Source organism: Ascaphus truei, chromosome 10, assembly GCF_040206685.1.
Source record: "Ascaphus truei isolate aAscTru1 chromosome 10, aAscTru1.hap1, whole genome shotgun sequence".
NCBI lineage: Eukaryota > Metazoa > Chordata > Amphibia > Anura > Ascaphidae > Ascaphus > Ascaphus truei.
Window position 1 is genome coordinate 42,776,364 of NC_134492.1, and position 25,862 is coordinate 42,802,225.

General features: G+C 44.4%; 1 protein-coding gene and 1 long non-coding RNA gene across 2 annotated transcripts in view; one reads left to right on the plus strand and one right to left on the minus strand.

Moving 5' to 3' along the window:
• Positions 1–6,952: 6,952 nt before the first annotated feature.
• Positions 6,953–25,219, minus strand: LOC142503913 (uncharacterized). Its single transcript, XR_012804121.1, has 3 exons — positions 24,660–25,219; positions 22,298–22,397; positions 6,953–7,101 (listed from the first exon to the last, which is right to left on the minus strand). It is a non-coding gene; the product is annotated as an uncharacterized LOC142503913 (long non-coding RNA).
• The window catches only part of NTMT2 (N-terminal Xaa-Pro-Lys N-methyltransferase 2), a 31,867-nt gene continuing 30,962 nt past the window's right edge, over positions 24,958–25,862 (plus strand). Inside the window, exon 1 of the mRNA XM_075616833.1 lies at positions 24,958–25,233. Within this exon, the coding sequence (XP_075472948.1) occupies positions 25,080–25,233 (154 nt within the window). The 5' untranslated portion in view covers positions 24,958–25,079. The remainder of the gene's footprint in view (positions 25,234–25,862) is intronic.

The window sequence follows — 25,862 nt, forward strand, 5'->3', positions numbered from 1 at the left end:
CACACACCCTGACTGACGCACGCACACACACCCTGACTGACGCACGCACACACACCCTGACTGACGCACGCACACACACCCTGACTGACGCACGCACACAAACCCTGACTGACGCACGCACACAAACCCCTTACTGACGCACGCACACAAACCCTGACAGGCGCACGCACACAAACCCTGACAGGCGCACGCACACAAACCCTGACTTACGCACGCACACACACCCTGACTGACGCACACACACCCTGACTAACGCACGCACACACACCCTGACTGACGCACGCACACACACCCTGACTGACGCACGCACACACACTTTGACTGACGCACGCACACACACCCTGACTGACGCACGCACACACACACACACACTGACTGACACAAACACACTGACTGACGCACGCACACACACACACACACACAGACTAACTGACGCGCACACACACACACTGACTGCCGCACACACACACACTGACTGCCGCACCCACACACACTGACTGGCGCACACACACACACACACACACTGACACACACACACTGACACACACACTGACACACACACTGACTGACGCGCACACGCACGCACACACTGACAGACTGCCGCACGCACGCACACACTGACTGACGCGCACGCACACACTGACTGAGGCGCACACGCACGCACACACTGACTGAGGCACACACGCACGCACACACTGACTGAGGCACACACAATGACTGACGCAGTCACACTGCATGAAGCTGTAAAGGGGGACAAACAGAGCTGTAAAGGAGGGAGGGGGGGACTGGATTGATGTGAATGGCGGACAAACAGATAGAGGGGGGAGGAGAGAGGAGACAGAGAGGAGCGGGAACATTACATCCCGGGCAACGCCGGGTCACTCAGCTAGTACTATCTATTTCATACTGTAGATTCATATCCATGTGCTAATATGGTATACTATAGCAGCCATCATGGGGATTTTAATGCACTGCAAATATTTTTCACTTACGTCGCTAATATATCAATAAAATATTTAACTATTTGTTCTAGTGGGAGACAACAAATACCATATATAATATAGAGGTGTGAGGCAGTCAGTGAGACATGTTTATGGCGGGAGAGGGCTTTAGATACTAAGGGGGTAGAGAGAAGACATACTTGAGAAGAACGCAAGAGTCGGGATGGTGCATAGCGAGAAATTAGGGCTGAGGTGTAAGGAGGGGCAGAAGAGTGTAAAGCTTTAAACGTGAGGAGGAGAATGGAGTGTGAGATGCGGGATTTGATAGGAAGCTAGGAGAGTGATTTCAGGAGGGGAGTCACTGAGACAGATATAGGAAAAAGTAGAGTGATTCTGGCAGCAGTGTTTAGGATAGATTGTAGGGGAGACAGGTGAGAGGCAGGAAGGCTGGACAGCAGGAGTTACAGTAATCAAGACGGGAGAGAATGAGGGCCCGAGTCAGAGGGCCACCACAAATCCCCGACCACGCCCCCTCCCGTCGCAAGCTCCCTCTTCTCCTGGAGACCGCAGATCGCGGTTAGCTCTGTGCACGCGCCGCCCCCCGCCATATATATATATATATATATATATATATATATATATATAGCTTGGTATTTATGTATGTATTCTTTATACACTTCGGAATGCCTCCTTAAAGTTGTGGGAATATTCATATTCTTGTGACTATGGCGTCAGGAAAACAGTTGGTTTAATATGAGGGTTCTTGTGTAGGATATCTTTCTTACACTAAATGTTGTTGGTTTTTGAACTTTAATTCTGTAAGGAACTATTTTCATATTTCGGGTTATGGTGGCATATTAGCCAACATGTGAAATCTCTGGAAGATGCAAATGAAATTAGGAGGGAATCCCTTCATCTTCCATTGACTTGCATTGATGCGCGGTCATTTTTATCAGTGGGGTAGTGAACATACTCTAAAGGAGTCTCCCTGATAAATAGGTAGCGATGGCAAGAAGGGTGGGCAGACGCTACACACAAGACCTTGCAAGGTGATGTGAACTGGGGAGCAATGCTATAGGTGACGGTCCCCTGTCCACCATGAAGATCCACAGTAATGATAATCACCCACCTTCCACACCCCTCTGCTTTTGTGCTCCTCCACTCAATTTATACTGTGTAAATTCTCAAGAGTTTACTTAAAAACATGACAAGACAAGTATTGATCCATTTCAAGTGAGTAAAAACGACAGTGGTAAATTCCAGGACCAATATACCTTGTAGGGCTTTTACCATTTTCTTTCAATTGAAAACTGTTATTCATAATCTGCAATAGAAAAAGACCAAGAGTTTAACCCTAACCCAAATGGATTTTTAAATTTTTTTTATTACATTTTGTTTGCTGAAGTTCTGTCTCATGCATCTGACTTGGTGGCTCCAGATATATGATCCACTCTCACCCCCCCCCCCCCAACCCCCATAATCCTTTGCTTCTTGCTGGAATGGAAACATGGCATATTGTTTTTCAATATATTTTGGGTGACCTTAAAAGTGAAGGGTTAAGAAATGCTGTGCAAAGTCGTGTTTAACCAGTTGAGCTGATAATCTTAAGAAAATATTGTACAATTGATCTCAGGGGAGCTATGTTCAGGTGTTGAATATATGATAAACTTACACAAGGACTTTTTCAGTGAGATATGGCCCTCTCGAGACAGCTAGGCATTTAAGTTTTTTCAAAAGTTTGCCATGGCCTGACCCTATTTTAAAAGCAGATTTCAAATTCCCTTCACGGTTCACTTAAAATACTATATTTTCTCATTCTTTCTTGTTCATCAGGTGTGTAATCCTCACCCGGTTGTTTTACCCACTGAGGATTTGTAGCTTTTACTTATTTTACCAATCATATCCTTATAAACCCCTACTATTTATAGACATGGGAGTTCTCATTAATTTTCACTGAGTCTGACTTATTTGGAGTCAGTCTCACTGATATTTAGCACACACAGTCTCATAGACTTCAATGCAATGTCACTTAAAAAAAACACGACTTTACCATTAAAATGAAAAAATTTTTTTGTCCAGATCCAAATCCAACTCATTTTATGTTCATGGAGGTTGACACCGTGTATAGTACTAAAATAGGGAATGAAATATAAGTCAAAATGTAATCTTGCCTGCCTTAAACATCTGTGACTTCTGAGTTGCAGGTTCAATAAAAAGTCTGAATATTCCACTGTCGGACAACGGAAAAAAAACACCTGAAATTATAATAATCTCTGGAACAAACAAAATAAACACGTTATTGTATAAATCGAATACACACATTTTAATCTGGTCTGTAACTGTTTCATACGCCTATAACATATTTGACCTTTAACTGTTCATGCAATGTCTTTATACAGAATGTATAACCCTGTTCACTTAATGTAACCATGTATTTCTAAGCATGTATTTGTCATAACTCTGTGCCCAGGGCATATGTGAAAACGAGAGGTAGCTCTCAATATATTACTTCCTGGTAAAACATTTAATAAATAAATAAAATGACGAGCCATTGTATAAACAGTTATAAACCACAGACAGGTCACCTCATACTGATTTTCTGTCCGTCTCACTGACTTGCGGTCATTATCTCTGATTTATGGCATCACGGGCCTCAAAGACAACAACAGAGTCTCACTGATATAAAAATGAGTAGTGTTCCGTGAAAATACAACTTTTTGTTCAGAACCCCCAAATCTCACTTATTTTGGTCCTTGGAAGTTGGCGTCTCTGAAGGCATGAAATGTGTGCTTGAACCATTTGAGTCTGACAAATCATTTGTCTATTTGCATTGCTTCACCACTCATGACTGATCTGAAATCAATAGGCATTTGTGAAGCTAAATAATTATGCACTACCATTACATATGGATGTGTTTTAGGTGTGTGTGCTGCGTGGCCTTTATGACAATTTTCTCTTTTAGCACACACATTTCCATTAAACGTTTGATTATTTTTTTTTTTTTCAACAGAAAAACCCTTGTTGAGATACTGTAAAAGCCTTTCAGGACTGTCAGCGATGCATTTACAACTCTGTTCTGTAAATGTTCTCCTAACTGGCTCATTTGAGGACTGCTGAATAACTTTAGCCGATTGCATTCAATGAAATCACCAGTGGTTTTCTAAGCAATGTTTCTCCCAACTACAAATGCTTTTTTGTTTAGCGCTGAGAGTGAAGGTTTGTCTGCCTTCAGTATGCTGGCAGCAGGGATGGGAATGCAGGCATTAGGCAGAGCACTCCTTCTCATGCAGGATACAAACAACAATTCATTCAGTAGTAGCAGCATCAGGCCAACGGACAGCTTTTGAAGGAATGTTGAGGGTGGGCAGGGGTGGTGGTGCTGAAGGAATGTTGAGTGGAGGGGTGTTGAAGGATTGTTGAGAAGGGTGTGGGGGGGGGGTGTGGGCTCTCAGTACCAGACAGAATGGGCCCGATTGTGGAGGAGAGCATGGCACCAGCGGTGGAGGAGGCCCCAGCTGGGCAGCTGATCACAGAATATGGGGCCAGTACATATATATATATATATATATATATGCAGGGTTTGACAAATTATAAAAAATGCTACTCGCCAGACAAAGCTAATTTATTTGTGCCACACAACGTTTTGACCTAGATATGTCTTTCTCAAGTGACTAGGCACTAGGCACTTGCATTGGGTGGTCCGAGGCTCCGCCGGATCGGGACAGTGGGGTAAATTGCGGTGGCTAGCTTGAGGCTGGCGCCGCAGGTACTAATGCAGGACTACAACTCCCAGAAGCCATGGGGTGGGGATAGGTCACATGGGCCATCCCAGCCAATGAGGAGCGCGCAGCCATTTCGAGGGTCGGTGAGGCCATTTTGAGGAACGGGATCTCCTTCGCAGGGCAGGGGGAATAAGTGAGTCCTGAGGGAGCCAGTAAGGAGGATGGACATGTCCAGGGAGCAAGAAAGCCCCTGGATTAGGCCAGAACTTTGCCCTAAGGCCCCAGTTAGGCCCTGATTCCTAATAAGAGTAGTATTGTAGGGAAAGCCCTAGATAGGGACACTCCCTCCTAGAGATCCACAACCCACACCACCGCGCCGTCGAACGGACGTCCACGCGGAGACCTGCGGCCTTCGGACCAGACCACACGGTACCACCACCTGTAAGGCGTGAGGGGAATTTTGCAGACCCCGCATCATGGTACCACAGATGCGGCTCTGCTAAAAGAGGATCCCCCTAATTCCCTGGTCTAGTCCATTAAGGTACCCACGTGCACCACCACACCTCAGGGACGGTAGCGCTAGCTTCATACACTTTGGGGTGGAAATTGTTCAGAAAACCTCACAAGAGGTCTAAGAACAGATCACACCCCTGAAGCATACAGTAGTTGAACAGGCATTTTTATTACTTCCATTAAATAAGGTAAATACAAATACCACTTGTGAGCACATTCACATGTCTCAAACAGGTCTGCAATGCTGTCTTTCCCCATTATCTCTTAGTATACAATGCTTCCGCTGCAGCCTTGGATTCTGGGTAATGACATGCAATTGACCACTCAAAGTGTGTAACTTTTTGCTTCTAATCCATTTGAACATGGATACTGTAACAGGGTCGTAACCCCTTTCTAAAAGGGCTTCAATAGAAAGGCTGTATTGGGCTAAGGAATCCATCAGGGAGCTGGTTAATTGCAGCTAGAGACAATTAACCAGTCTCCACCTGGCTCATCAGACAGGTAGAAAAGCCTCCTGCTTGATCTCTTGAGCACAGGGGGACTGTGTTGCCAGAGAGAGAGAGAGCGAGACATTGTCTTCAGCACAGAAGGACAGCGCTGTCCGCAAGACTTCAGGAACCAGACCTCAATTCCAGGGCACAGCGGAGCATGGGGCCCACCAACCTAGAGACTGCATTTAGGGGCCCCTGCTTAAAGGTACCTCTTTGGACTTTGGGGTTATAGGTTGGAAAGAGGCTTATCCTCCCAGCCCTACATATAGGGACTGGGAAAGGGAGTTAGTCCTTACACAGGGATTGGATGTTTATTTATTTTTGTGTTTCCTTAAACTGCATTATTTAAACTGATGGGCTGAATAAAAGCCATGGTTTAATTTCCCCAAATCTGTCTCCCTCGTTGTACCTCTGCACATGTCTAGTACAGATACCTATAAGTTTATGCCTGCCGCTTTACACAGCTTTTTCAGCACAGCCTGGGTTAAAGAAGTGCATTGCCAGTGACCCTACTCACAGACAGCTATTCTTTTCCTTGGAGAGCTGAGTGCAGTGGAGTGCTTTTCTTGTGCTTGTACCATGAAGTGCTCTTGGTTCGGGTGCTTGTACTTTGTAGGACCATTTTTTCGGAGTCAGGCTGGTCTTTTTCAGAAATCTTGGGCCCCAGGACAAATGCAAGGAGCAACTTTTACTTAAATGGCTGTATTGCGAGCCCCCCCCCATTTTACATCTTGCGAGCCCCCTCTATTTCCCTCCCTTTTCCAATGTATTTTTCTCCCCTCCGTATCACCTCTCACTCTCCCCCCTCCATCAATTACCCCCACTCTCCCTCAACCCTTGCCCCCCCACCTCACATGTATTTCTCTCCCCTACTCGCTCTTTTCCTCACTCCCTCTCCCCCCTCTCTCCTCTCCCCTTCAGTCAATTTCACCACTCTCACTCAATTCCCGACTGTAAGTGTATCTAAACAGTAAAATCAACTTGTTTTCAAGATTTAGATACTGTATACTGTATGTTAATGATATATATATATATATATATATTATATATATATATATATATATATATATATATATATATATATGACATTTGTACTTTATGTATAGTATAGTACAACTGTAAGTGTATCTAAACAGTAAAATCAACTTGTTTTCAAGATTTATATACTATATACTGTGTGCTAATGAGATATTTATATATACTGTATTTTAATTACATTTGTTCTTGATCTATAGTACGACCTGTAAGTGTATCTAAACAGTAAAAACATGAACACACCAAAAAGTATTTTTAAAGAATGACAAGTTTTATTTGTACTGGGTAATAAGGTAATATTGAATAATACAAAAATACAACATCGCCTCTTCTTCAAAATTTACAATCTTCTTGTCTTTTTCTTCTTTGCACTGGCCGGCTCTTCTTGGACATCTTGGTCTGTAAAGAAAGAGACAATATTAAATATTAGCAATCGCATCATACATTATGCACTCCTGAGTTTTTGGGGGTTTGGGGAAAAAGGACATGGCATGGGGTACAGTACTTTACTATACATTCTGACTACACGTGAAACAATTATTAAACCATGACTACAGTACATTACTGTACATTTTTAAATCCTCTGATTTTTGGGGTTGTGCTAGAAAAAACAAAAAGCAGAAAAAGCACTTTACATTAGGACTAGGGGCTTACATTAGGTTTTTAGAATAAAATAATACAGATCAGAGTTGAGTTATATGGAGGTGTGGAGGAATGTAGAGCCTTAAAGGAAAGGAGGATAATTTTGCAGTGTATACAGAGATAAATAGGAAGCCAGCAGGAACATTTGAGGAGGTCAGGAAGGCCAGATAAAAGAATGTTGCAATAATCAATATGGGAGAGAGCAAGAGCATGCATTAATGTTTTAATAGTCAATAAACAGAGGAAAGGACATATCTGTGTGTGACTGTTGGGCTCCCACAGGCCTTCTTTCTGTGTGAGAAGGCTTCCAGCCATCAGTGTAAAGTGTTTATTTACACCAGCATGTGTTTATATCAGGATGTACGGAACCCTCAGAGGCAGCATGGAAACCCACAAAAGACAGGAGTCAGAAATATATATAAAAACGGATGGAGTTTAATATAACCCAAAAATAACAAGACAGTGAAAACAATATGGAGTCTGCAATAACATGCAGAGCCGCACCAACCAGCTGTGGTACAGTATTTAAATAATAAACAGGAGACAATAGTACTAAGGGAAAACAAAACAAAAAAAGAAGAAAGTACCTGAATGTCAATAGAACTGGGAGCCAGAATGAAGCGGAACAGGGAAAGGCGCAGCGCTTGGAAAAAAAGAATAAAGTGACTCCTTACCTACAGTATAAAACAGAATGTTTGACAAGCAAAGACCAAACAGGATGGGTGGGGTTTTATAGCCAGCCTAGGATAGCAGCTGGACTCATTAACTATTCTAGTTATAACAGGCCAGTCAGAACCTTACTCCTCGGTGTGCCCCTACAGGTCGGCGAGGGCTACTCATGACAGTTTGACAGTTCTGCCCCTTGTATTTCCAGGCTTCCTCGAACTGTATCCGGTGGCCTATGTTGACTATCATATTTAGACAAATAGTGCAGGGAGGGGGGACAAATCTTGTCTAGAGAGGGTTAAAAGATGATTAAAATGAATTAAATGAGGTTCTTTACAAAATACAACGATAACTACATGTATTAACACACACACAATCAATATACACTAACAATCACACTACCAAACATTATCTCTCTCTCTGAATGCTTCACATGGTCACATGAATACTGATATACTTCTTTTTTTGCAACATTTCGCGTACTTCAGGCAGCGCCAACAGATTTTATTTGGGGCCTGGAAAAATATAAAGAAAGGGTCCCTGTAAGAGATGTGTGCAGAGGTACATTTAGTGGAGACCGATTAGGGTGAAATTATATCCCGGCTTTATTGCGCCTGTTCCTTTAACAAGGCAAAATATACAAGAAGAAACAAAATAAACAAACCCCTATCCCTTTGTAAGGGCTAACTTACTATCCCAGACCCTATCTGCAGTACTGGAGGGAAAATCCCATTACCAGCCTATCATCCCAAAGTCTCAGGTGGTACCTTAAGCAGGTGGCCCCCCATGACAGTCCCTGACAGGTTCCGGGGTCCTCTGTGTCCAGGAAATATTGGTCTCTGGTGTCTGGATGTCTTGATCTCAGCACAGCCTTTGTGCTCAAGACAGTCTGTGTGCAGGCTTCTCTGCTCTCTTTCTGTCAGCCCAAATGTGAGCTAACGAATCTCTCTCCTGTGTCTCACATGAGGCTTTTTACAGCGCTCTCTTTAGTCCAGATGGAGACTAGTTAATTGAGTGGCTGCAATTAACTATCTCTCTGCTGGATTCTCAGAGCTCTGTGGCTGCTTTATTTAAACAGGGATAAGTCCCTGTTACATTTTATTATTCTTTCACACTGTTCTCCCCTCATGTATTTCTCTGATTTCATGTCTCCCTTTTCCTCCCTCATCTCTCTTTTCTCTCATACACTTTCATTCTATTTTTAATAACCCCCATTCATTCCATTCTCTTCATTTTATCCCTCCATGTTCTCTCTCGCTCACCCCCGTGTCTTTTTCTTATTTTCTTATTTTTCTTATTTTCCCTTTCATGTTATCCTCTCTTTAACAATCATTATGCATCTTCTTCTCCTTTCTTACTTGTTCCCCCTCATGTCTCTCTTTTCTCCATCCTCATGCCTTTCTTTTCCCTCTTTTGTATCTCTTTTCTCCTTTAATTTCTCTTCTTGCTTTGTCTTTCTTCTCTTCTCCTTTCTATATGTCTTCTTCCCTTTCTTCCCTTTCATAAAGCATTTCTTCAAAGTGCAGGTCTCCTCTAAGACTGAGATACGAAGTAGAGGTCTACTCACAAGTTCATAATGACGTTCTCCATTTAATGTGAAAGCCAAGAACAGTGGAAAAACAATGTTTCCGGTCCCAAGTGATCCCATAAGGACCTAATGAAAGGTCCATATGGGAGATGAAACATTGTTTTTCCACTGTTCGTGGCTGTCACATTAAATGGAGAACTTCATTATGAACTTGTGAGTAGAGATGTACTTTGTACCTCTGTTCTAGAGGAGACCTGTACTTTGAAGAATGTGTTTGTCTGTGTTGTGGCTGCACAAGCCGGATTCTCCTCGCCTGCAACTGTTTCTCCGTACTTTGGAATTGTTCTTCCCTTTCACGTCTGTTTTACTCCCCCTGATTTAGCCCCTTCCCTCTCCCATTTTCAGCTTGTCTCTGCCGCAAGCTGCAGCTTCAGCACCATCCTGCTCTCCTTGAGGCTCCACCCGTTGACGGAGGCTCTGCAGAGAGGAAGGGATGTCCCCTATGTGTGTTGCCTGCATCTCAAAGGACCCACTGTGGATAACTGATGTGCAGACAGGGCCCCTAACCCCATCTAGCCAGGGACAGCAGTTTTGGCTCTCCCCACGCTGTCGGCGGCCCTGACTTCATCTTACGCGACATTCTGGTTCTGCAAAAGGTACATGCTTCTCATTGGCTGGCGATTATTTTGCGGGAAGCTTACTCGTTTTGCAAGGTAGCAAAACTGAAAGTGGAAACAAATGCTGAAAATCGAGCCTCTGCATGTTGGATACTTTCTCACATCTCTCTCCTAACTACAAATACTGTTACAATAAATATCACATAACGTACAATAAATATGTCTTTCATTGGGACCTTATCTAAACGTAACTAGCATAATAAAACACTTGTGTGGGTGTGTGTGTGTGTGTGTGTTTTATGTGAGTTTCAAGGCTAAATAGCAGTATTTGTTTCAAATAAAAATAATTTATATCTTAACTGCAATACATAATTCAGCCTTAAATAAAGAAATGTGGTTGAAAAACCATTAATCCCACTGCCAGTTTGTATTCCAGTCCCATTCCTAATAATTTTATATTCAGTATAAGGAGTTTTTTTTGATGATTCCTAAAAAAAAAGGTGCCAAGACTCATTTATGTATAACCGTGAAATATATATATAAAAAAAGATGACTGCTGCGCTAGCTAGGAAGACTGGATAAAAAAGCATGTACACATTATAAAATAAAATACCAAATGAAAAGCAGTGGACTCAATGTGGGGTATCAATATGCCACAACAGGACAATCAGAGACAAACAAAGACAACAAAAAACACAACGAAGAGAGAAAGGGAAAAAGGGGGAGGGAAAACATGGAAAAAAGCCCCAAAAAGAAAAAAAGATGAGTCTCTGTATCAGCTGCTGGGTGTCGCTGCCAGTCTTCAGGACCAACCACTTTCCTCTTTAATCTATAAAACAAAAAGAAGACAGCGCGGCTCCCATAGCATAATACTGTATAGGTGGTTTAATGATAATTGCTGCTAGATTACGGACACTTACAAATAATAAAAAGGTAATGAGCAGTTGTTAGAAAGATCTTTGCGCTTCACCCGTTAATCCATCCGTTTGCCGATCCACGTGCAGCTGGTCTGATAGACTCCCGTTGCGGACGCCAGGAACGTGCGCGCACTCAGTCTCTTCCTGGTAAGTCTCGCGATAGCTGGTGACCGGGTAGTATCACAGGATCCAGGCACAGTTCAATAGGCACACCGTGAGCTACTCAAATAAAGGAATGGAACGGAATGGCGCCAGAATGATAGCAAATGTACTTCTAATATTTATGATGTTTAAAGTCCAATATTGACTCTTTCCCTACGCGTTTCGTCGCTGCATGCGACTTCCTCAGGGGATAGCACTAAACTGCTAGAGAACCACATATATAGCCAAATACTTAATGAGATGTTTAAGGCACATGGATGTTAATTGAATAATTAGCTTCTTGGGGCTGGGTGAGTGGAAAAACACGGAAAAAACATGAGGTTAAGAATAAAGATACAAATACATGGAAAGACATTAAAAAAAAACATATATGAAAAATACATGAAATAAATGAAACAATATATAAAAATGTATATATAGATGAATGAAACAAACAAAATGTAAAAAATGTGAAACATACTGTGTAAATATACATATAAAAAAAATATTTAAAATTTACTTTAAAAATAATACAATATGCATGTATTCAAAAAATGATACATGCATGTTGTAGTATGACAAAAATATTGCTACAAAAATTACTCGAAGAATGAACAATGACATTTAAAAAAAAAATATATATATATTCCCCTTGATAAAGATCTCTCTCCGGGATCAAAACGTTGGACTTTTTGTGCAAGTATTTGTGTACTTTAATACATATTTTCATTACTGAACTGCTGAGTGCGTTTGTCTCTTTACCTTTCAGGTATTATATGATATATATATATATCAGTAAGGGGGCTTGCAGGGAAGGAGCAGAGGGGCCGCAAGATGGAGGATTGGAGAGTACTTACTCTCCAACAGCTGTCAGGTAAGGGGAGTTTTTTTTTGGTTTTTTTCAGCGCGAGCAGGGGAAATTTAAAAAAACAAACACGTGTGCTGATTGGGCCAATATTTACTCGCCCGGGGGTTAATCCACCCGCCCCGGGCGTGTAAATGTATAGGATTGTCGAACACTGTATATATATATATATATTGGCCCAATCAGCACACGTGTTTGTTTTTTTAAATTTCCCCTGCTCGCGCTGAAAAAAAACAAAAAAAAACTCCCCTTACCTGACAGCTGTTGGAGAGTAAGTACTCTCCAATCCTCCATCTTGCGGCCCCTCTGCTCCTTCCCTGCAAGCCCCCTTACTCCCCGCTTCCCGCGCAGGGCAGGAGATGGTAGTGGGGGTGTTCCCCCCTTCTCTCCCTGTCCCGGCTTCCCGCGCGGGGCAGGTGTTCCTCCTTTCTCTCCCTGGTCCCAGCTTGTAGTGGGGGTGTTCCCCCCTTCTCTCCCTGTCCCCGCTTACCCCGGCTTCCCACCGATCCCCGCGCGGGACTGGAGATGGTCACGCGGCCTTTCCTCTTCTTCCCCCTGTCATGTGTGCGTGTGTGTGTGTATGCATGGGTGTGTATGTGTGTGTGTATGCATGGGTGTGTGTGTGTGTGCATGGGTGTGTGTGCGTGTGTGCATGGGTGTGTGTGTGTGTGTGTGTATGCATGTGTGTGTATGCATGTGTGTGTGTGTGTGTGTGTGTGTGTGTGTGTGTGTGTGTGTGTGTGTGTGTGTGTGTGTGTATGCATGTGTACGCATGTGTGTGTGTATGCATGTGTATGCATGTGTGTGTGTGTATGCATGTGTGTGTGTATGCATGTGTGTGTGTGTATGCATGGGTGTGTGTGTGTATGCATGGGTGTGTGTGTGTATGCATGGGTGTGTGTGTATGCATTGGTGTGTGTGTGTATGCATGGGTGTGTATGCGTGTGTGTGTGTGCATGCATGTGTGTGTGTGTATGCATGGGTGTGTGGGTGTGTGTGTATGCATGGGTGTGTGGGTGTGTGTGCGCATGGGTGTGTATGCATGGGAGAGTGTGTTTGGTTGATAGTAACAATTTTTTATGCTTTCTACAGTTATTCCTAATGTATTTGTCCCATTCTACACCCAGTCAGTCACCCACCCCAGTCAGTCACCCACCCCAGTGAGTCACCCACCCCAGTCAGTCACACACCCCAGTCAGTCACCCACCCCAGTCAGTCACCCACCCCAGTCAGTCACCCACCCCAGTCAGTCACCCACCCCAGTCAGTCACCCCCCCCCCCAGTCAGTCACCCCCCCCCCCAGTCAAGTCAGCCACCCACCCGCCCAGTCAGCCACCCACCCGACCAGTCAGCCACCCACCCGCCCAGTCAGCCACCCACCCGCCCAGTCAAAAGTCAGCCACCCACCCGCCCAGTCAGCCAACCACCCAGTCAGCCACCCACCCAGTCAGCCACCCACCCAGTCAGCCACCCAGTCAGTCAGCCACCCAGTCAGTCAGCCACCCACCCAGTCAGGCACCCACCCAGTCAGCCACCCAGTCAGTCAGCCACCCAGTCAGTCACCCACCCCAGTCAGTCACCCACCCACCCCAGTCAGTCACCCACCCCAATCAGTCACCTGCCCAGTCAAGTCAGCCACCCACCCGCCCAGTCAGCCACCCACCCGCCCAGTCAGCCACCCACCCGCCCAGTCAGCCACCCAGTCAGTCAGTCACCCACCCACCCAGTCAGTCAGTCAGTCAGTCAGTTAGTCACCCAGTCAGTCACCCACCCAGTCAGTCAGTCACCCACCCAGTCAGTCAGTCAGTCAGTCAGTCACCCACCCAGTCAGTCAGTCACACACCCAGTCAGTCAGTCAGTCAGTCACCCACCCAGTCAGTCAGTCAGTCACCCACCCAGTCAGTCAGTCACCCACCCAGTCAGTCAGTCAGTCACCCACCCAGTCAGTCAGTCAGGCAGTCAGTCAGTCACCCAGTCAGTCAGTCACCCAGTCAGTCAGTCAGTCACCCACCCAGTCAGTCAGTCACCCACCCAGTCAGTCACCCACCCAGTCAGTCAGTCACTCACCCAGTCAGTCACCCACCCAGTAAGTCACCCAGTCAGTCAGTCAGTCACCCAGTCAGTCAGTCACCCAGTCAGTCAGTCACCCAGTCAGTCAGTCACCCAGTCAGTCAGTCAGTCACCCAGTCAGTCACCCACCCAGTCAGTCACCCAGTCAGTCACCCACCCAGTCAGTCACCCACCCAGTCAGTCACCCACCCAGTCAGTCAGTCAGTCAGTCACCCACCCAGTCAGTCAGTCACCCACCCACCCAGTCACCCAGTCAGCCACCCACGCAGTCAGCCACCCACCCAGTCAGCCACCCACCCAGTCAGCCACCCACCCACCCAGTCAGCCACCCACCCACCCAGTCAGTCAGCCACCCACCCAGTCAGCCACCCACCCACCCCAGTCAGTCACCCACCCACCCCAGTCAGTCACCCACCCAGTCAGTCAGTCAGTCACCCACCCAGTCAGTCAGTCACCCACCCAGTCAGTCACCCACCCAGTCAGTCAGTCAGTCACCCACCCAGTCAGTCAGTCAGTCACCCACCCAGTCAGTCAGTCAGTCACCCACCCAGTCAGTCAGTCAGTCACCCACCCAGTCAGTCAGGTAGTCACCCACCCAGTCAGTCAGTCAGTCACCCACCCAGTCAGTCAGTCATCCAGTCAGTCACCCACCCAGTCAGTCACCCACCCAGTCAGTCACCCACCCTCTCTGTGTATCACCCTCCGTCTCTCCCCTCTGCGTCTCTCCCCTCTGCGCCTCTCCCCTCTGCCTCTCTCCCACACACTCTCTCTCTCCCACACACTCTCTCTCTCCCACACACTCTCTCTCTCTCCCACACACTCTCTCTCTCCCACACACTCTCTCTCTCCCACACTCTCTCTCTCCCACACTCTCTCTCTCTCTCTCCCACACTCTCTCTCTCTCCCACACTCTCTCTCTCTCTCCCACACTCTCTCTCTCTCCCACACTCTCTCTCTCTCCCACTCTCTCTCTCTCTCCCAAACTCTCTCTCTCTCTCCCACACTCTCTCTCCCACACACTCTCTCTCTCTCCCACACTCTCTCTCCCACACTCTCTCTCTCTCTCTCTCTCTCTCCCACACTCTCTCTCTCCCACACTCACTCTCTCTCCCACACTCTCTCCCACACTTTCTCTCTCTCTCCCACACTTTCTCTCTCTCCCACACTCTCTCTCTCCCTCCCACACCCTCTCTCTCTCTCCCACCCTCTCTCCCACACTTTCTCTCTCTCTCTCTCCCACACTCTTTCCCATATACTCTCTCTCTCTCTCCCACACTCTTTCCCACACTCTCTCTCTCTCTCTCCCACACTCTCTCTCTCTCTCCCACACTCTTTCCCACACTCTCTCCCACACTCTCTCTCTCTCTCTCCCACACTCTTTCCCACACTTTCTCTCTCTCCCACACTCTCTCTCTCTCTCTCTCTCTCTCTCCCACACTCTTTCCCACACTCTCTCTCTCTCTCCCACACTCTTTCCCACTCTCTCTCTCTCTCTCCCACACTTTCTCTCTCTCTCCCACACTCTTTCCCACACTCTCTATCTCTCTCCCACACTCTTTCCCACACTCTCTCTCTCTCTCCCTCTCTCTCTCTCTCTCCCACACTCTTTCCCACACTCTCTCTCTCTCCCACACTCTTTCCCACACTCTCTCTCTTCCACACTCTTTCCCACACTCTCTCTCTCTCCCACACTTTCTCTCTCTCTCTCCCACACTCTTTCCCACACTCTCTCTCTCCCACACTCTTTCCCACACTCTTTCCCACACTCTCTCTCTCCCACACTCTTCCCACACTCTCTCTCTCTCTCCCACACTCTTTCCCACACTCTCTCTCTCCCACACTCTTTCCCATCCTCTCTCTCTCTCTCTCACACTCTTTCCCACACTCTCTCTCTCTCACACTCTTTCCCACACTCTCTCTCTCTCTCTCACACTCTTTCCCACACTCTCTCTCTCTCTCCCACACTCTTTCCCACACTCTCTCTCACACTCTTTCCCACACTCTCTCTCTCTCACACTCTTTCCCACACTCTCTCTCTCTCTCTCTCTCTCTCTCTCACACTCTTTCCCACACTCTCTCTCTCTCTCTCCCACACACACTCTCTCTCTCTCTCTCTCTCTCTCTCTCTCTCTCTCTCTCTCTCTCTCACACATACTCTTTCCCACACACTCACTCTCTCTCTCTCTCTCTCTCTCTCCCCCACACTCTCGATCTGGATATCTTATTTACCCTATATATCTTAACTGCCCTATACTACACCGGAATAACCTATACTACTTTCTTCCAGATCTGACTCAAGCTTCACACGGAAGACATCGGAATCCCCCCTAACCCAGAAGACAGGTAGGGAACACATCCCCTCCAATGTATAACATTGCGGGAATGAGGGTACCTGGACATTGAGGGACTGCGGATCAGGTAAGATCCCAGGCGGGATTGCTGCTTTAGATATTGTGAAGCGGGGACGTCCAGACACTGGTTAAGGGGTTCAGGAAACTAGTCATTCACACCTGGCTTTTATTTCTAGGTCCGACATTTACACACACACACGTAACAAGGACTAATTGTAGTATAATGTAATACAATAAATACATTTATGTCAAAAACGAATGTTCTGACTAGGAATTTATTAAATGTATTTTATTAATATATTTTATTTTAAAGCGGGGTTGGGGGCAGGACTAGGGTTGGGGGCGGGACTAGGGGCGGGACTAGGTGGCGAATAGATGTTTTGGTTGGGCGAGTAGATTTTTGGGTGATTTGTCGAACACTGTATATATATATAACCTTAATAATAGTGGTGATTACCTAGTCTAGTCTCAAACCTGCTTAGCCATTAAGACCAACCAATTAAGACCAACCTCACACTGATGATACTCATCAAGGTTGAAACATGTCTGTGAGTGGGTTTAATGGCTTTGCATCTCATCTCATCCCAGCCTCTGTCTAAAAGCTGTGTTTAAAACAGCATGCATTGGCTTGAGGATTTGCTTGTGTAATACGAGCTTGAGACAAAAGGTGGCACTGAGTGCTCATTAGCATGTCATTTCCCAGAATCCCTTGCTGCAGTGGAAGCGCTGTATGCTGGGCGATAATGGGGAAAGACAGGGTTGCAGACCTGTCTAAGACATGCAAATGAACATACAGTAATATTTACAGTTACTTTATGCTTTACTGTGGAGGGTTTTTGTCACTTTTTTTACCCACCATAACCCTTAATAATAATAATATATATATATATACGTTTTATGTTATGGTGGGTGAAAAAGGCAACAAGAAACCTCCACCGTATTTCCTTAAAAGATATTTTTATTTGCTATATGCAATATGGTGGAGGTTTCTTGTTGCCTTTTTCACCCACCATAACTTAAAGCGTGATGGTAAACCCTACAGTCTTGAAAATTGCAAAGCCAGCAGTACAACCAACTTCACACTGATGATACCCATTAAGGTTGAAACATGTCTGTGAATGGTTTCTCTGGCTTTGCATCCGATTCCCATGCTATGCTTTAAAGCTGTGTTAACAGCGAACATTAGCTTATATGGGCTCCATGTAACAATGGTTTTTCAGACAAAAGGTGACACATTGTGTGCTCATTTGCATGTCATTTCCCAGAATCCCTTGCTGCAGTTGAAGCACTGTATGCTAGGTGATAATGGCGAAAGGCAGGGTGGCAGACCTGTCTAAGACATGTGAATGTGCTCACAAGTGATGTTTTTATTTGATATATATATATATATATATATATATATATATATATATATATATATATATATATATATATATATATACAGTGGTTGACAAATCACCAAAAAATCTACTCGCCACACAAAAAAATCTACTCGCCACCTAGTACCAAACGTGTGCTGCTTGGGCCAATATTTACTCGCCCGGGGGTTAAATCCACTCGCCCGGGGCGAGCAAATGTATAGGTTTGTCGAACACTGTATATATATATATATATAACGGAAATAGTCGTGCTAGTCCAGTTGCGATAGTGCAGAAGAAATGAGTACTTCAGTATTAGGGGACACCTTTTTTTTATTTAGACTAACAATTGTTATCATAGAACAAGCTCTCTCGAAAGCTTGTCCTATGATAACAATTGTTAGTCCAAATAAAAAAAGGTATCCCCTAATACTGAAGTACTCATTTATTCTGCTCCTTCTATCCAGCTATTGTAATGGGAAGATATATACTGAAAAACTACTGTATATGACGAAGCCCACCGAGCCTCTAGTTACAAGGTTATGTGAATGTTACCTTTTGGAATATTTTTTTTACTAGGACTAATTTAAGGTTCATTGCGAGTTATTGTAAAACACAGTCCAGAGGAGATTTAAAAATAGCCCTTTTACATGATATACAGTCACACTTCATAACTAATAACATACAGTTTGGGCTGTTACTGTAACGCTATCAAAACATCATTAGTTAATGAACCGCAAACCAGACCCTTCTTGGGGCTTTTACTGAAGCCAGATGTTAAGGGGGAAAGCATTGATGTCCTAACCTATTCCTGTTTAGAGAGAGCAGAGATGTGGCAAATGTCTTCAAAAGTGCTTTGCACAATTTTTCATGCCTTTTTCTTAACCCTTTTAATTCTGGAAGACGTACAGGCAGACCCCCCCCACCCCCGTCCCCCCCATGAAATGTATGGAAGTAGTGGAGGTCGCTCAATGCGATCTCATCCATGAAAATTACCCTTTATAGCATAACATACCCCGTATTCCAATGGTTCCCAAGTCCAGTCCTCGACTACCCCCAACAGGTCAGGTTTTAAGGATCTCTCTGCTTCAGCGCAGGTGGCTTAATCTGTGGCTCAGTCATTTTGAGTGAGCCACCTGTGCTGATGCAGGGATAGCATTAAAACCTGATCTCTTGGGGGTAGTTGAGGACTTCAGTTGGAATCTCTGCTGTATAATCATAGGGTCCCTATAGCACATGTCCTCAAGACATTCAGGGTACGCCCTGAAGCACCCAAAGGGTTAAACTTCACGTTTTCGCAAAAATGAAATTGCATTTATTTTCGACACTTTTCACAAGAGTTTTGCAAAAATAAACAATATATAAACTTGCAAAGGTTCATGAGACCTGAGTTTAGGATCATGTGACTTTTACTGCTATTTTCATTGGCAAACTGGACCGTTTTGCAAATTTTTTTGTGTGCAAAAACAAACAGCAAATTTTGCCTGGTACGCGAACGCTGGCAAACATTCAGCAGATCTTTACCAGGGAGGGACCTCGCAGCACTGCAGTACTGAAGGGCAGGATTACAAGGGCAGTCTCACATTGGATAGGATTACATTGAACTAATGGTAGTGATAGGATTAATATGCTCACAATACGGCAGGTGATTGAAGTTTAGGGTGGAATTATCTCTGTCTTCTATCTCCCCTATTCTACTTTATCAATTGGTATCCCAAACAGCGAGGTAGTCTTCATAAATCAGATTACCTTATTACAGTGGTGGAGGAAACTAGATGGATAATGCCGTGCAAGGTCTCTCAAATATATGTTTCTCAAGGACAACTCTGATGTCAATAATAATGTGAAGGACACCGTGTTTACCTAAAGGACCATTTCCTTTTAAAAATATTTTTATATCCCCCCTAGATTGGAAGCAGGGGGTCTCCGGCACTGAGCCGTGTGGATTTCATCTCTGGTGACCCCCTGCTCCCTGAGATACTTACATCTGAAGGGGATGCTGGTATCTCACCGCTGTTTAAAACTCCTGCGTCACATGGGCCAATAGGAAACCATAAGGCAGGGGTGCGCAAAGTGGGGGCACTAGATTGTCGGGGGGGCGCGTCAGTTATAGAGGTCTTGCGCTCTCCCCCCAGGCATTTCAATTAAATGCCGGGGGACCACGCAAGCCATCTATAACACACTTACCTTCCCTCGATGCGTCGTCACGGTGACAAGGCATCAAATGATGCCGCGGGGTCACGTGACGCCACGATTCCATGGCAACGTGGTGTCACATGACCCCGCGCGTCACTTGAGGCCGAGAAGAGGGGGTGGGTCTGCTTGGTGCAGAGGAGAACAGGCAGGGGTACACACGGAGAAAAGTTTGCGCACCCCTGCCATAAGGTATGACGTTGCAGCTTCCTGTTGGCCCACATGACCTGTAAATAGACATTTCTGTGCCCAGCCACGGCTGCTTCTGGCTGCCCCTTCTGTAAGGTGCCCATACATACCGGTTTCACTGGGACAGTTCCGGTTTTTGGGGGCCTTGTCCTGGTGTCCCGAAGGGGTGAGTAAAACATCTAATTTGGACCGCTTCTGAAATTGCTGCTCCAAACCTCTTGGAGCGGTAATTTCAAAACCTGAACATATGAGACGTCTTACTCACCTGCTGCTGCAGTCTGGCTTCCACTACTACCTCCTCTGCTGTGAGCGTCGGACGTTGTGCCCACCCCTGGAAGGCGGCCCAACGTCGCCGTCTGCCCTGTCTTTTTGTGGGGGTGAGAGCTGTATCTCCCTGTGTGTGTGTGGGGGGGGGGAAGGGGGGGAAGAGCTGTCTGTGTCTCTCTATGGGCGGGTAGAGCTGTGTGTGTGGCATGTGTCTGGGTGGAGCTGTGTGTGTGTCTGGGGGGTAGCTGGGTGTATTGTATGTCTTTATTTATATAGCAAAAAGCAATGGTAATGCTGCACACCATAAACTGAATAAAGATACTTGCTGTTACCGGTGCTCCTGGATCAGGGCTTTCCCCGAAGATGACGTCACCTAGAAGCGACAGGATCCTGGATGTGCGCGCGCATGCGCAGGACAGCAAGCCATGAGTGGGAGAGACCGGATGTTTTTAAATGACTACACCTGGGGTATGGACTATAAGTAGTGGACTATTTTTGTTTAGTATCATATCTTCACTTGAGAAAGACCACGCTTGGTGGTTGAAACGTTGTGCCTGTTCAATAAATTCTTTTTGAAATCCGTAGTGCCCTGGAACCTTTTTTTTAATTTTTTTTATTTATATAGCGCCATAAATGTACATAGCGCTTCACAGTAGTAATACATATCATGTAAATAACAAATAATATAAATAACAGGTCATGGGAATAAGTGCTTCAGACATAAAAGTAACATTAAGGAAGAGGAGTCCCTGCTCCGAGGAGCTTACAATCTAATTGGTAGGTAGGGAGAATGTACAGAGACAGTAGGAGGGAATTCTAGTAAGTGCGTCTGCAGGGGGCCAAGCTTTATGTATCATGTGTCCAGGATTATCCAGTGCTATTCCTATGCTTCTTTAAGCAGATGTGTCTTAAGGTGGGTCTTAAAGGTGGATAGAAAGGGTGCTAGTCGGGTATTGAGGGGAAGGGCATTCCAGAGGTGCGGGGCAGAAAGTGAGAAAGGTTTAAGGCGGGAGAGAGCTTTACAGTAGATACAAAGGGGGTAGAAAGAAGACATCCTTGAGAAGAACGCAAGAGTCGGGATGGTGCATAGCGAGAAATTAGGGCTGAGATGTAAGGAGGGGCAGAAGAATGTAAAGCTTTAAAAGTGAGGAGGAGAATTGAGTGTGAGATACGGGATTTGATCGGAAGCCAGGAGAGGGATTTCAGGAGGGGAGATGCGGAGACAGATTTAGGAAAGAGTAGAGTGATTCTGGCAGCAGCGTTTAGGATAGATTGTAGGGTAGACAGGTGAGAGGCAGGAAGGCCGGGCAGCAGGAGGTTGCAGTAATCGAGACGTGAGAGAATGAGGGCCTGATTCAGAGTTTTAGCAGTCGAGTAACAGAGGAAAGGGCGTATCTTTGTGATATTGCGGAGGAAAAAGCGACAAGTTTTAAGAAACGTTTTGAATATGAGAGGAGAATTAGAGAGAGGAAGTGTCTCTTGAGGTTTAGCTGTGTGTGTGTGTGTGTGTTCAGAGGAGCTGTGTGTGCTTCTTGGGGAGGAGTTGTGTGTATGTGTGTGTGAGTGAGTGATTCATGAAGGAGTGGTGTGTGTAAGGAGGGAGGCATTGAGTGAGTGAAGTGGAGAAGTTAGAGGGGAATGTGAGAGTGGGAGAGTAGGGTAAGGGGGGAAGAGTTGGGGGTAAGTGATAGGGAGGGGGAAGAGAGAGAAGGGTGTAGTGAGTAAGAGATGATTAATAAATCATTTTGTATTTTGTCCCAATTTGTCACTTTAAAAATATAGTCACCTTACCCTTCAGATATAAGTATCTTGGAAAGCAGGGAGTCCCCAGAGGTAAAATCACATGGTTCAGATAAGAAAATCCACGTGGTTCAGCTTAAGGGTTTCCCACCTAAGCAAAATAAAAACAAACCAAGAGTTATAGCCACTTTAATTCTGATAATTAGTATATGAATATATACAATATGTATATCAAATTATATGGGCGCCTAAAAAGCAGCCTTTTCAGAAATCTCCTCTTGATGATGTGTTTTTACTCGAAATGTTGAGGGGGTCTCAGGGTGGGTCGGCCCTTTAAGAATTGTGTTACTTTCTGGGATATTTGCCTTACTTTTGTTTATTTTTTAATTTTCTATGGAAAATGCTTTTTTGTTTGAATATTGAATATGAGTGTGCAGACTCTTAGTGTAAGAGTTATGTTCCCAATGGCAACTTGGGAATCAGCCGGAGTTACATTCCAGGTTGCCAGGGAAGGCCGTGGGAATACAACCGTGGCATCCCCTGTCAGTTGAATGAAATGGTCTTCTTCTCCGATGGAGAAGAATGGACCCCTTCCTCCGTGGCTGCCAGTGGGTTAACTTTCATGTAGCCGTGGCATTTTGCTTTTTTTCTCTGCAGCTGTTGGGAAGGTAAGTCACATGTCTGTAAGAAGGGGAACCCCTTGCCACACCTCTTGGATATTGGTGACCACTGGTGCTCCATGAACCATAGTGAGAGAACCACTGATCTAGTGCATTCAGTATGACACGGAGAATAAGGTAGTATTCAGCAGTATTCATATGAAAAAGAGACAGTTTAAGAACTCAAACATTATCTAAAAGCATTTTTATCATACCATTTCTTAGAAATCATATAGTTAGAGGAGGGAGATGGAGTAGGTGGTATGATAACTTTTATTGGACCAACATGTTTGAACCTTTCAGGTTCCTTCATCAGGTATCCATACTCGGTGAAGGACTCTGAGAGGTTTTAAAGCTTGTAACATATCAACTACTTGTTGGTCCAATAAAAGGCTTCATACAACCTATGTCGTCTCCCTCCTTTTGTTACTATGCAGAAGAAATGACCAACACAGCGACCCAGCCTTCTTTGCTTAGAAATCATATAAAATGCAGATAAGCAAAACAGTGAAACATTTAGGCCCATATTTACTTAGCGGTGCTGTTCTATATTCCTATTCAAGTAGATGGGCTCTGAGGTGTTTTATGAAATCGCTACAGTATGCTTAGTAAAAATGGGCCTATTTCCGCTAAAGGTAAACATCAGCAATTTTATGACCCTACACATCCTAATCTATATGAGTACTACGAGAAAAAATGAAGAGAATCCCAGTTAAAGGCATAAAAGGGATTGTTGTAAAAATACCATAATAAAGCAAATGGGGATTAAAATAATAGTAAAGGCTGTCCCTAGTCCTACTCTTAACTTACGATATAAACGGATGAAGAGGGAACGTGTATTATTTTGGATTCATTAAAAAGAATACAGTACATGCATAATTGCATCCATGGCCTCTGAAGGTCCTTAAACTCTGAGTATCCCTGCTATGATCACTTGAAGTTTATTCTAGTAACAGGTCAATCGTAGCTTTGTCACCAACTGTAGTAAAGTATGTGTGGATACCGTAAATTCTATTGCTCTGTTGTATGTCAAATCTTATTTGTATTGAAAATGATGGGATACATCCTTTATTGTATTATACAGGGAGTACTGTACAGTATGTGGATATTTTCATGATATAAAAATCGAATTGGAGAGAATATATATATATTCCACTTCCTTAAAATGAGGTGTAAATAAAAAAGGTTGAAATTCTAAGTAGCATTTAAAAATAAAGTTTTTGAAAATTTTGTATGACTATTGAGATCAACCTTCTATTTAATAGTATACTTAGTATACTGTGTACCGTAAGAGACTTATACAATATTTGTTTAACAGCATCATTCTTAATGGATATGTACAGAAAATAAGAGGCACCTCTCCTCATAGACGGGCAGAGTATAGAATACCCAGAAAATTACACTCGCTTGACTGGTATGACAATGTTGCTTTATTAATAGAGATGTACACAGCTCTAGCAATTCACTTTGCGAAACATTTAGCAACAATGTCAAGATGTTCACGAAACGTTCCACTTGTGTGGAGTTTTCCTGCTTGGTAACACAGTAAGTGTATATAGTAACATTCGATTAGGTTGAAAAAACATTTGTCTATCGAGTTCACCTTTGTGAAATTCTAATTAGGCAAGATACTCATCCTGTATTTGTAGTTTAGTATTTTAGTATGTTTGTGTCTTTCTGTGAGAGAGAGAGAAGTGAGAGACCATGAAATACACTGGAATTTTTTTGGCGAGCAGTGACAGCCCAATACTTACCAGTTTGGCACCAGTTCCCACATCTCTACCTTCAACCACTAAGAGAAGAAGTTCTTGCTCTATTTTCCAATAAATACTTGGCTTTCCAAAAAGATTGTGCCTCTTGAGTTCTCGAGAGGCTTTTCCCTCTTGTAAAGTAGCATCCAGAAATAGAGTGGCCTTTTTTTGAATCAAGTGGAACCCATTCAGGCCGCATATACTTTTACCCTTGCTAAGCAGTAAATGCCTGTCTGTGTTTTACCAGCAGTTCCCACCAGCACCTGCTCACTGAGGACTCACACACTTCAGAATATTCTCAGCCAATGCCAGAAGCTTCTCACTCTCTGGTGTAAAGTGACACAGGGCTTGAACTGTTTAAACTCTGCAGCTTGACCCTCTGTGGATCATGGTGCAATTTTCCTCTAGAGCAGAGGTACAGAAATGGAGTTCATGGGAGCTCACCTTGCCTTTAGGTCTCGCTGGCACAAGACGGATGAAGAGTTATGCAGACACAGTATGTCTTTCATTCTTCACAAGGCCATACGCACTGATTTCTTTGAGAGCTACCTCTACCTGCTTGAAAGACAGCCTCTTGGTGAGTACAAAGCCTTGCTACATACTAAGATCTGGGAACTCTTCCAGCTTCCCCATGCATGAGGGAAGGTCTGTTTTGGGAGACAAGGTGGCATTTTCGAAGTATGAAGGTAACTGGGAAGACAAGATAGATCCTGCAGAGGTCAGATGGGACAGGTAGAGAGGTGCTGAAACAAAAAAATGAAGGGGATGTTTAAAAATATGAGATAATATTGCGAGAAGGGGATGAGGTAATGTACACATTAAAAAATCTTTGGGAGCTCAAGTTGCAGAGGTCTCCAGATATATATATACACTATACTTAGCGTGTACGTTCTGTGTGTTTACATATACTGTATGTCAATGACAGATTCTCCTGCATTACATTGTAATCCAACTCAAATAATAAACAATGACAAAAATGGCAACCTTAATAGTAAAGTTATAAATATAACAGCTCCCATACATGGGATAGTGGTTGATAACACCATAAACTTTAAAGGGGAATAAGTGGGTTCAAAACCTGCACTTGTGAACTTTGAGCAAGTAGCTTTATGTCTCATTTCTCCGGGGATTCGAGCGCACTTTAAAAAAGTTTCCAAAACCCGCAAATATTTTCCTAGAACTTTAGCAGCCAAAGTTCTAGTGACA